The sequence below is a fragment of the Bos javanicus genome, chromosome 1 (assembly GCF_032452875.1).
Source record: "Bos javanicus breed banteng chromosome 1, ARS-OSU_banteng_1.0, whole genome shotgun sequence".
Lineage (NCBI taxonomy): Eukaryota > Metazoa > Chordata > Mammalia > Artiodactyla > Bovidae > Bos > Bos javanicus.
This window is the reverse complement of record NC_083868.1, coordinates 76,223,989-76,237,343: the sequence shown is the minus strand read 5'-3', so window position 1 is coordinate 76,237,343 and position 13,355 is coordinate 76,223,989. Positions and strand designations below refer to the sequence as shown.

The 13,355-nt window shown below is 36.2% G+C and overlaps 1 protein-coding gene across 2 annotated transcripts in view; it reads left to right on the top strand.

The window, feature by feature from the left end:
• CCDC50 (coiled-coil domain containing 50) overlaps positions 1-13,355 on the top strand; it is an 84,791-nt gene that overhangs the window by 40,092 nt on the left and 31,344 nt on the right. For both annotated transcript variants that reach the window (XM_061412919.1, XM_061412927.1), the window contains exon 5: positions 9,227-9,344. In XM_061412919.1, the coding sequence (XP_061268903.1) occupies positions 9,227-9,344 (118 nt within the window). The remainder of the gene's footprint in view (positions 1-9,226; positions 9,345-13,355) is intronic.

Genomic DNA, 13,355 nt, shown 5'->3' with positions numbered 1-13,355 from the left:
TTCAGGTGAAAGCAGTATTAGGGAAAACAAAATGCTTTATTTTATGCCTGTGGAATCTAAATAGCAATCACAATAAATAATCTCATTGTTATACTATATAAAGTATACAGTGTTGTGAATAACTGCATTTCTCAGATGAAGAAATTAAGTGTTAAAGAAGTATATGAATGACTGGTCCCGGCTATAGTAAGATGCCAGAGAAATGTCTCTGCAGTTCTGACTGCCTCCGACCTGGGTATACTGTGACACAACACGGAACACATAAACTATGGAGTTTGAATCTTATCTGTTTAACTTTTAGCTGAGAATTCCATCGTCTCATTTAGCCATGTAGCCCCTCAGGTTCCAAACTAAAGAAGTCATGATAACTCTACATTACCCTAAAGGGCTGCTGTGAAGTTTAAAATCATGTATTTAAGGTCTCTGCTACATATTAAGTTAATAGTTGTTCTTTCCTTTTTGCTTTCTTGCCCGGTGTTTCCCCCACCATTCTCCCTTTGTAACAACTCTGATTTGTGCTGAATTAAAAGGTGGGGGTGAAATAAGCAGAGTTAAGTGTGTTCCGATACGGTATGATTTGAGGAATCTTGAGGGGTTTTCTTGCCTTTGCAGGCCTCCTGTTACCTCCACTACTGTTTGACCTACTGAAATGTTTCCCCTTGTCCAGTGCAGTGGAGAGATGAGATGAGAAATCTAGTTGTGGAGGTTTAGTGAGACTAGCCTTTAAAAACTCAAGACTTTTTTTTTTTCCCAGACGTTTTTGACTTTTCGCTGATGCTTTAGTTTAGAATATGGCTGTCCTATCAAGAGATTCTTTAATTGTAGAAAACTGTGACTTCCAGCTGACTAGACTGCTTTAATATTAAATAAAAATTTGCATTATTCAAGTTTGATGTTGAAGGATGTATGATAATGCTTATTTGTTTATTTTAGTCCAAGGCACCTCATAGGGGAGACTGAAACAACAGTGCTAATTTTTCTGATCAACTTTGCATCGCCTGTTACTCATCAACTGTCCGGATTCTTTGTTTTGTTTTGTTTTTCCTCTCTCTGTGCTCTTCTGCTTCCTTGTAGAGTCTGCTTAACTAATAAGTTCTTACCCAGCAGCGGGGCTGTGGAAAACTCCTCTCTGGATTTTCACCCAGATCTCTTTTTACAGATTTTTGGAGTCAACTCTCTTTTGTAGCTTATAATCATCCAGAACAACCTAATGTAGAATTCAAGGTCCTTTCCTCTTGGGATAGATACTTTTTTTCTGAACAACATTGTTCATGAGAAGTAGAGTTATACAACTTTCTGTGGGTGAATTAGCATGTCTAACTTTGTTGTTGTATAATATTATTCTGTTTTTTAACAGAGTACAAATGTAGGCAGGTAGCATTTCCATTGGGGAGACAGATGTATAAGAGTTTAAAAAGATCTGTATTCTTACCACCACTGTGGCCCCTTCCCTTCCTTCTTCTTTTTCCTCATTCCCTCCTCTTTCCTTCCTTCCTGTCTTCCTTGCCTTTTTTTTTAACTCTTACATGGTGTCTTGAATATCGTAGTAGTAGCATTTCTTTCTTGGTGCCCTGTTGAAGGAGCATGTACCCTTTGTAATACTGGACTGAGTTTATGGGAGTACTTGCCTCATAATCACATGAGTTTGTGGTTAATATGGGTGGACAGATTTTATTGGGATCTTTCTCTTTGGTCACAGGTTTAGCATTTGTCAGTATTGTTTAATCAAGCCAAGAAATGTGTTTTTAGTTTATTTAATTTAGTTATTCTTAAATAACTAAAAAAATAAATAACTAAAAATCCTTAAATAGCTAAAGAGAGTTCCAGAAAAACATCTACTTTTGCTTTATTGACTATGCCAAAGCCTTTGACTTTGTGGATCACAACAAGCTCTGGAAAATTCTGAAAGAGATAGGACTACCAGACCACCTGACCGGCCTCCTGAGAAATCTGTATGCAGTTAGAACTGGACATGGAACAACAGATTGGTTCTAAATCGGGAAAGAAGTACATCAAGGCTTCTTGTCACCCTGCTCATTTAACTTATATGGAGAGTACATCATGCAAAATGCTGCGCTGGATGAAGCACAAGCTGGAATCAAGATTGCCAGGAGAAGTATATCAATAATGTCAGATACTCATATGACACCACTCTTACGGCAGAAATAAGAGCCTCTTGATGAAAGTGAAAGAGGAGAGTGAAAAAGTTGTCTTAAAACTCAACATTCAGAAAACTAAGATCATTCTATCTGGCCCCATTACTTCATGGCAAAAGATGGGAAAACAATAGAAACAGAGAGACTTTATTTTTTGGGTTCCAAAATCACTGCAGATGGTGACTGCAGCCATGAAATTAAAAGACGCTTGCTCCTTAGAAGAAAAGCTATGACTAACCTAGACAACATATTAAGACAGTATATTAAAAAGCAGAGACATTACTTTGCCAACAAATGTCTGTCTAGTCAAAGCTGTGGTTTTTCCAGTGGTCATGTATGAATGTGAGCGTTGCACTATAAAGAAAGCTAAGTGTCAAAGAATTGATGCTTTAGAACCATGATGTTGGAGAAGACTCTTGAAAGTCCCTTGGACTACAAGGAGATCCAGCCAGTCCATCCTAAAGGAAATCAGTCCTGAATATTCATTGGAAGAACTGATGCTGAAGCTGAAGCTCTAATACTTTGGCCACCTGATGTGAAGAGCTGACTCATTAGAAAAGACCCTGATGTTGGGAATGATTGAAGGCAGGAGGAGAAAGGGATGACAGAAGATGAGATGATTAGATGATATCACCGACTCGATGGACATGAGTTTGAGTAAGCTCCGGGAGTTGGTGATGGACAGGGAAGCCTGGTGTGCTGCAGTCCATGGGGTCACAAAGAGTCGGATGTGACTGGGTGACTGAACTGAACTGAACTTATTCTTAAATAAAACTCTTAACTACTTTGTGTATATGTGAATATTGATTTATATATGTGCCTTTGAACCTAGGTATAAATATGTGTGAATGTGAAACTATTTTTAGGGAAAGCCTTTTTTTTTTCCTTGAATAAATAGTATCATGGCCAACCATGTAATGAAAAGTCTGTGGCACTAATCCAACAATTTGGAGCCATTTATAATGTGAACTATTCAGGGATGAACTTAGTAACCAATTTACATTAAAAATTAATCTAGTGTGAGCCATGGTACTTTTTCATAGCATTCTTAATGTGACTAGAAATTCATGGTCTAAAAATATATTTATGTAAATTGGTAGTATCTAGAAAATAGCTCAGGTAGTAATAATTTAAGCTACTTATTTTTTTCACTATGTTGTGGCACTTTAAAAATAAGTTTACACATACATAGCCAGACAGGGGGAGTGAGTGGGAGGCCTCTGGTTGAGAAAATTCTTCTCTCCTTTTATCCTAGTTATATTGGTGTTTTTACAGTCATGAATTTGGTACTATCCTGTTTTTCTGGTCTTACAGAGTGACCCTTTTGGGATTATACCTGATTTGCATTTCCTACTGAGTTAGATATTAATATAGTAATTGCTAGGTAATAAAAAAGTTTAGCAATCTAATGGAATGGCTTTCCTTTTTTTTGTTCTTCTGATAGTCATTTGACAGTCACATTTTCACATCTCCCTTAGATTGTCTTTATGCCCAAGATTTTCTCATTTTGAATCCCACTGCTATTATGATAGAGGTGAAAACCTTAAGGGAGAAGTAACCCTGATATATAAAATTGTATAAACCATAAAAGTACCCAAAGGGATCCAACAGTTCAGTAATTTGTCTTCTATTTGAGAAAGTTGCATGGGGCTCCTCTGCACCTTACTGTGTGAATGTCTGTCTTAGAGCAGTCATCTTTGCATGTCTTACATTATGTTAATCATTTTGCTTCTAGCACCTAACAGACAAGGACATTAATGATAATGACCATGTATCTTGTTTCTCTGTAGGAGGTCTCTAGCAGAATATGTGAGCCATTGAAAGGAATTGGTGAATCTGTTTTCTTGACATAGCATTCCTGTAGCATTCCAGGAATCCTTTTTTTGTTTGTTTACCTTTGTTTTTATTTATTTATTTTTTATTATAAATTTATTTATTTTAATTGGAGGGTAATTACTTTACAATATTGGTTTTGCCATACATCAACATGAATCCGCCACAGGTGTACACGTGTTCCCCATCCTGAACCCCCCTCCCACCTCCCTCCCCGTACTATCCCTCTGGGTCATCCCAGTGCACCAGCCCCAAGCTTCCTGTATCATGCATCGAACCTGGACTGGTGATTCATTTCATATACGATATTATACATGTTTCAATGCCATTCTCCCAAATCATCCCACCTTCGCCCTCTCCCACAGAGTCCAAAATACTGTTCTATACATCTGTGTCTCTTTTGCTGTCTCACATACAGGGTTATCGTTACCATCTTTCTAAATTCCATATATATGCATTAGTATACTGTATTGGTGTTTTTCTTTCTGGCTTACTTCACTCTGTATAATAGGCTCCAGTTTCATTCACCTCATTAGAACTGATTCAACTGTATTCTTTTTAATGGCTGAGTAATACTCCACTGTGTATATGTACCATAGCTTTCTTATCCATTCATCTGCTGATGGACATCTAGGTTGCTTCCATGTCCTGGCTATTATAAACAGTGCTGTGATGAACATTGGGGTACACGTGTCTCTTTGAATTCTTGTTTCCTTGGTGTGTATGCCCAGCAGTGGGATTGCTGGATCATAAGGCAGTTCTATTTCCAGTTTTTTAAGAAATCTCCACACTGTTCTCCATAGTGGCTGTACTAGTTTGCATTCCCACCAACAGTGTAAGAGGGTTCCCTTTTCTCCACACCCTCTCCAGCATTTATTGCTTGTAGACTTTTGGATAGCAGCCATTCTGATCGGTGTGAGATGGTACCTAATTGTGGTTTTGATTTGCATTTCTCTGATAGTGAGTGATGTTGAGCATCTTTTCATGTGTTTGTTAGCCATCTGTATGTTTTCTTTGGAGAAATGTCTGTTTAGTTCTTTGGCTCATGTTTTGATTGGGTCATTTATTTTTCTGGAATTGAGCTGTAGGAGTTGCTTGTATATTTTTGAGATTAGTTCTTTGTCAGTTGCTTCATTTGCTATCATTTTCTCTTATTCTGAAGGCTGTCTTTTCACCTTGCTTATAGTTTCCTTTGTTATGCAGAAGCTTTTAATTTTAATTAGGTCCCATTTGTTTATTTTTGCTTTTATTTCCAATATTCTGGGAGGTGGGTCATAGAGGATCCTGCTGATATTTATGTCAGAGACTGTTTTGTCTATGTTCTCTAGGAATTTTATAGTTTCTGGTCTTACGTTTAGATCTTTAATCCATTTTGAGTTTATTTTTGTGTATGGTGTTAGAAAGTGTTCTAGTTTCATTCTTTTACAAGTGGTTGACCAGTTTTCCCAGCACCACTTGTTAAAGAGATTGTCTTTTCTCCATTGTATATTCTTGCCTCCTTTGTCAAAGATAAGGTGTCCATAGGTGTGTGGATTTATCTCTGGGCTTTCTATTTTGTTCCATTGATCTATATTTCTGTCTTTGTGCCAGTACCATACTGTCCAGGAATCCTTAACTCTGCCTTTACTTATGCTCACAGCTTCCCATTTTCCAGAGTTGAGTGTTATTTTAATAAATGTGTTTACTTAGAAAGTCTTCTGTGAGAGGAGAGGAGGGAGCCTTAAGAGGGAGCAGATATATGTATAATGATGGCTGATTAGTTGTATGGCAGAAGCCAGCACAACATTGTAAAATAATTTTCCTCTAACTAAAAAATAAATTAAAAAAAGAGAAAGTCTTCTGCACAACAGTTATTTCTGCATATTAACCCAAAGTAAGTCTACCTGATTAATATTATTAATTAAAAAATAATTGAATGTGACTTCAGAAGGATTTTGGAGTTCTTTTAGATTTGTTTTTTCCCCAAGTTATATTTTGTCAAACACTAATTTAGTAAGGCTTATATATATGTATATATTTTATGTAACAAAAAGACTTATGTCACAAAATAAATTTGGAAATTCTGGGGTTGCAAGAAGATAACATTACTTTTCTTTCATTAGAATGTTAACATAAGCTAATATGTTTAAAGAATTAGATATAATACATGTTTTCTGTTGAATGTTTTTTATTTTTTGGTGAACTTTTGATACCAGTGTTCTCAGAAACAGGTTGGGAAATGCTGTTATAGACCAACCTTTAACAGGAAGGAAGCAGAGGATCAAGGAGGTTGTTTATGTCAGGGATGACTAAGCTGCATCCAAGCATGGTGACTAATAATTGCTGTCTTTAGCTTGTTTCAGGGGAGATTTTTTTTTTTTTTAATTGAAATCACCTAACTAAACCCACTGTGCAGTAATGTTGGAAAGCAGGGAAGAGAGCTGACCTGGCTGAGCCGTGGTTTATAGTATAACAGCAGATTCCCGTTGAAATCCTTTTTCCTTTCCCACCTTAAGTACAGCTAGCTGTTCTTATTCTTGTCAGCCAGAAGAAGCTTACTCATAAAAAAGGAGCTGAGATGTTAAAAGAACAAAGGTTTGAGTGCTGAGATGCATGACACATTATGATTATTATTTTTCTACTTGGTTAAAAGCACTCCTTTTGACCAGCTAATACATTGTACAAAACAGGTATCACTTTGTTTCTCTTTGGTTCATTTTTGGCTCTTCACATTGAGAAAGTGCCCTATTACTATGTATTCATTAGGAATAAATTTGATAGGAAAGCAATTATAAAGTCCCTTGGAGGGCAGTTTAATAACTTTGGCTGACAGTTGGACCTGGTAGTTTTCCTCTTTATTTTTATTCAGTTACATAAAGGGAGACTTTTTGTTTTCAGGAAAATAAACCACTTAAGAAAATGCAGTGTTGGGTGTTTAGTCAACATGACAACTCAGGGAAGTGTTTACATTTTCTTCCTACTTTCATAGTAAGATGTATATGGATTTAGGAAATTCTGAAATAGATATTAGTGTGAGGAGAATAAATTATCTTGTCACACCCCTCCGTAACTGGTTACTTGATTGTAACGCATAAATGTAATGAACCTGGCACAGAGGAGGGCACCCAGTAACGTTTCCAGATTATTACAGTGTGTGTTGGGATGTCAAGACATTTGACTTTTAAGGTTCACTAGCTCAGACTCTTCATTTTACAGATAAAGAATTCAGGCCCAAAGAAATTCATTTTAATAGTTAATGTTTTTCTTCCAATGTCTCTGAAGCATCTCTGACTTGAACTGGAACTTACCAAATATATGTATATATTTACACAGTTTCATGAGAAATTTCCAGCATAGAAGTCAGTTACAGAATATATGTTAATAATATAAATTTGAATTTAAGCCTATTTCGTGAACATTAAAAGCTACGTACGTGGATGTGTGTGTGCTTACATGCATGCTCAGTCACTCAGTCGACTTTTGTCCGACTCTTTCATGGTTTGTAGCCTGCCAGGCTCCTCTCTCCATGGAATTTTCCAGGCAAGAATACTTGAGTGGGTTGCCATTTCTTCCTCTAGGGGATCTTCTTGACCCAAGGATCGAAGCCAAGTCTCCTGCATCTCTTGCATTATCGGGTGGATTTTTTACTGCTGAGCCACCTGGGAAGCCTTCCAAGAATACTGATAACCTCTGCTAATTCATCTAGCCTCAGCATCCAACTTTTTTCTACACTGATATAAGAGAAAATTAAGTCATTCAGATGAATTTTATTTGCCTTGCAGTCTTAGTATATTCTTCATTTGACTTATTCAGAAAAATGCAGAAAGAATGGTGATTAATTCTTGCCTCAGAAGTAAGCCCCTCAGAACTGCCTGTGATTTTTATTACCATTTGTATCAGTGAGTACTGTTGCCATATTTGTAAGATCTTTAAGAACCTAGTAACATCTAGGGATATTCTTTTTTAAAAAGTATACATAAACAAAGTTTATGTGCTATTTTATTGGACCTTTTATAGAAATAATCTTCAAATTCCAAACTCTATCTCCAGCTCAAAATCTTTAGGAACTTTTCACCCCTTACATTATAGACCAGACTTTTAACACTTGACCTATAAAGGGTGCCTAGCATCCAGCCTCTGTCTGTTAAACCTCATCTTTCTCTAACACCCCACATACAGTGTTCTAATTGGACTATTGGTTGTTTTCTAGAGTGATGCCCATTAAAATATTTATAACTTTGCTCGTGTTGTTCTCAGCAAAGAATATCTTCCCTTGCCTGTTGGAATCCAGTTCTTTGTTTAAAACCTAACATTAATGCAAAGCCTTGAACTAATTCATATAAGCAGAAGTAGTATTCCCTTTTTTCTGCGCTCATAGACATTTTCCCCCTTTTTTCTGAGGCATTTACAATTTGATTGTGTTATAGTTATTTGTGTATTGCTTTGTTTTCAAAGTGGGGTGGTGATTTTTTAGGGGATGAAATCAGAATGTTATTTGCCACTCAGCAGCTGCTGAAAACTTGCCTGGAGATGGAGCATAGGAGAGACAGGAGGAGGACTGTTTTCTGTTTTGTTTTTTTTTAAGTAAGACAGCCATCCTCTAATGCAAAGTTAAATCACAATCAGCTGAAAGATTCTTTAAAAAACTTTTTTTAAATGGAATGAAATCAGTGTATATATACATTACTATATATAAAATAAACAGCTAATGGGAAGTTAATGGAGCTCAATGTAGCAGTCTGTGACAACCTAGAGGGGTGGGGAGGAGGTTCAAGAGTGAGGGGACATATGTCTGCTTGTGGCTGATTCATGTTGTTGTATGGCAAAAGCCAACACAATATTGTAAAGCAGTTATCCTCCAATTTAAAATAAATTTTAAAAAAGGTTATAGATTATGGCAGTCTTCCTCATTCAGACTTAGTGAATCATCATCTTGGAAAAAGGGCCCATAAATATGTATTTTAAAAATTCTGTTCCATAACCAGTTTTAGGAATAGTATATTTGAATATCTTCAGGTTGAGTTAGATTTAAATTTAGTTAAAAAACCTTTCTCCCTCATCTGTATCTTGTGCGCTTCCTGTTAAGCAGTCGTCTTTGACATTTGGACAATGTGAGCATAATACCAGAAGGTCTAGAAGACCATAGGCAGAGCCACAAAAGCCTGGGAGTGGAATGTCAAACCACTGACCAGTAGGGTTACTGTATGGCGTTTGTTCTTTCTCTGAAGTATTTATTTTTCTTCTCTCTGTATTTGCAGGACATTGCTCGACTCTTGCAAGAAAAGGAGTTACAGGAAGAGAAAAAGCGAAAGAAACACTTTCCAGAGTCTTCTGGAGTCAGTGCTTATGGTGATAGTTACTATTATGAAGATGGAGGTAACAATTCCTGTCTTTAGACTCAGTTGCAAGACACCCTTTAAATTTGTCTGTAGTGACTCTAGGGCCCATTTAGATTGTGGTGAAATTTTATCTTATCTAATGAATCCATCTGTTCTTTAGATGGATGACCGGAGTCATTTTTATGGCTGTAAAATGTGAATATAGTTTAGCAAAATCTGACATGTGTTCTTTTGCATTATTGCTACTTAGAATGTTATATTACATTCTAAGCACATAAACTAGGGTATGGAAAAATGGCAAATGAGTCTCTGCCTGAAGGAAATCTGGGCAGTACTGTTTGAAGCCTCAAAGTAGCATAAATAATAAAGGAGGTACAGCATTTATAGATTACTGAATACCAAAGCTTTTTTCCTATGCCTCTTATCTTTTAAACCTAGGCCAATGGATTATCCTGCTGGTGACAAAATTGAATATTATGATTTTCTGTTGAGGTTTCGCTTTTGATGCTTTCTTTGCTATTTCTACCATATAGAAAGTTTTCTGAGAGAGAGAGATCCCTTCTCTAGTGCCTGCTTCTGCAGTGTGGTGGTGGTGTGGTGGTGGTAGCACTTGTGGTAATGGTGATTCTTTATCTTAAAAGTGTGTTGGGAAATGAGTATTTGCAAGTATTATTTAGTTCTTTTTAATGACATGTCAAAGGAAGGCTATTTCCTATAGTTTTTAGTGTCAGTATTTAACTGTAGTTCAGCTTGGAGACCATGTGCTGTGCTGTACATAGTCGCTCAGTCACATCTGACTCTTTGTGACCCCATGAACTGTAGCCTGCCAGGCGCCTGGAGATTGCCTGGGGATTCTCCAGGCAAGAATACTGTAGTGGGTCACCATGCCCTTCTCCAGGGGATCTTCCCAGTCCAGGGATCCAACCCAGGTCTCCTGCATGGCAGACGGATTCTTTACCCTCTGAACCAACTTGGCTTCTGTGGTAGCTCAGTTGGAGACCATATTTAGGATACCAAATACCAACCAAATAACATCTAAAGGCAGCTTCTAGAGAATAAAGATTTTAAGATGAGTAATCCCCAAGGCCCCTGAAAATTAATTATCAGTTGCTTTTCTATAGTATCATAAAACGTAAGTAGGTATTTTTCTTTGGTGAGTAGAATGAAAAGTATGTGTATGTAGATAATAGGATTATTATAGTTGAGTCTTCCAGTCACATTGTTCTAAATCTTTCAAAATGAGTAGAGCTCAACTCGAACACAATTAGTAAGCAGATTGATTCTCTACTTGTGGCTCGGTGTGTTCTTCCACATGTGAAATGCTCAACTCTTTTTTGATAGCCATTTTCCTTAACCTGTTTTTTTTTAATAAAATGATGTAATACATCATTCAGGAAGAAAAATTGCCAGTATTTTTCTGTACTAGAGATCAGAAGGTAAAGAGTTACTCATCGGCTTTAATTAAAATCTTAGAGATATGATCTAGTGTTTTTTTGTTTTTTTGTAATTCTGCCAGAAGGCACGTTCATTGCAGATAAAAATATAACCATTCTAAACTTGAATCTAGAAACATTAGGGTGGTAAATAAGTACACTAAAGTACTGATTTTAGCAATCCTCTTTTAAAACCTGTCACTTACTTGAATTGGGACTCAAACCTGATGGTTTTGACCAGAGTATTGTCATTGTGATTTATCTCTGTAGACATTCAGTAGATTTTCAGGGATACCTAAATTTTTAAAAAAATTTGCATTTAATGCTTTTGTAAAGTTACAGAGAATGCTGTATGTGCTTTTCTTGGAGTTGGGGCTGGGGGATTGGGAATAGGATCTAGGGATCTCCTGAATGTGTACCTGTAAAGTAGTGTTGGAATTTCTCTTCAGTTGTGTTGTTGCTGGGAGATGATACATTGCTGAACATGTGATCTTCGTTTATATGCCTTTGAGTTAGACCAAGGTGAGTTCCACAGAAACCACATTGTAGTCCACCCGACGTTTACAAAGCAGCTGTATGTTCTTTGCAGTGGTCCTTTCCCAACACATAAGGGATATTCTTGAATTGTACTTCTCTGCCTTTGCGTGCAATATAATTTTTGTCTTCTTATATAATAATCACAGTGAATCATTATGGAAATGGTCGCTTTAGCTTTAATTTTACTTAAACTTTAATAAATTAATCTTTAAAAAGTAATCATTTATAGATTTTCTACAAATCTGGAATTATCCAAAACCCCTGTCAGATTTATATCAACTGAAATTGTATATCTTATTTATGAAGCCATGTTTCTCTTTCAAAGCCCCTTACCTGTATGGCTGGCATATTAGAGGTTTTTTTTTAAGTCATTGTCTTTGGAGTCATTAGACCTTGATTCAAGTTACATCCCTTCCTTAGAAAAATTGTAATATTAAGGAAGTTATCCACTATAATCACTGTAATCCTTTTTCTCATCTGTAAAATGGAGATTCTAAAAATACATCCTTCACATGGATGTTGAAAAGATTAAACAATAGAATTTTTGTGAAGACTTATTAAACTCTAAAGTATTATTATTTGTACATATATTAATGTAAAGCGGACTTCCCTGGTGGCTAAGATGGTAAAGCGTCTGCCTACAATGCGGGAGACCCAGGTTTGATCCCTGGGTTGGGAAGATCCTCTGGAGAGGGAAATGGCAACCCACTCCAGTACTCTTGCCTGGAAAATCCCATGGATGGAGGAGCATGGTAGGCTACAGTCCTTGTGGTCACAAAAAGTCAGACACGACTGAGTGACTTCACGTTTCACTTTAATGCAATGTGTGTATTAAATATTTGGTCTGTCCAAACAAAAATCATTTTGTTTTGAAAGACAAACATGGAAGAATACAAAATGTTTGCAAATATATTTGTGTGTGTGTGTATATATATATATATATATATATATATACACACACACACACACACACACATATATATGTATATGTATATACATATATGTATGTATTGCCTGTAAGGAAGTTAATTATATTTGCCAAATAACTTGGTCTCAAGAAATATAGACGTCTCAGTCCTTAACTGGACAGGGTTTTAAAGGATTCAAACATTCCTCCATCCGTGTCTTCTTTTTTGCCTCAGGTTTAAAGATATCACAAGTGATCACAATAAATATTTTTCCCTATCAACTCTGTGAAAATGTAGTAATAGCCCTGTTCTAATTGTTGCAACACACTTCGCTAAAGTACAACTGTTAATATCTGTTAACATATTAAAAGAAGTAAAAGTAAAACAATCATGACTTCACAAGTCGATGTTAAAAACAAAACCTTTCTTTTCTCTGTGTGGGTTTATAGGCAGGCTTCACTCCTGCAGTTTTCTGTGGGAACATTGGTATTAACACTAAACCATTGTTTCCTCCTTGTGATCATCCTTTAAGTAGCTGGTCAGTATTATGTTAATTCACAGCAGTAGTAAATAGATTCTTTGTCAGTTGTCAAGATACATTTAAAATAATAGTTTGCGTAAAGCATACTATTTTATTACAGACAGTAATTGTCTGTTTCACTTTTGCTTTATGTAAAAAATAAATTCTATCATAAATTATGAAGATAAATACCTCTACAGACTTTTTAGAAGACAGGTTTTAATTTAGATGTCGTCTTTGAAGCAAATGTTCTTTTCTTCTGGAAAGCTCAAGAAGAAACCATTTAGAGTTTTGAATGCAAGCTTTTTTTGCATCATTGATGCATTTAAGACATATCCATATCTCCCCTTCCTGTATTCCTTCACTAGATTAACAAATATTAACAAAAGCAAAGAGCCCAAAACCAAACCAAACAAACAAAAAAAACCCGATAACTAAGGAAAGGTATGGTTATTTATTTTTTCTACATCCCATCCAGTTGCAAGAGCTGTTGCAAATGCAGTTCAGCAAGTGACTAATTCCAATGGGGAATCTTGGCTGTTTTAGCAATTTTCCATGTAATTAGGATTTCTTTTTGTTATTTCCCCATTATAGTAAAAATCTTTGGAAATGTTAAATATGCTATTGGAATATGCGTTTTTAATTCATTT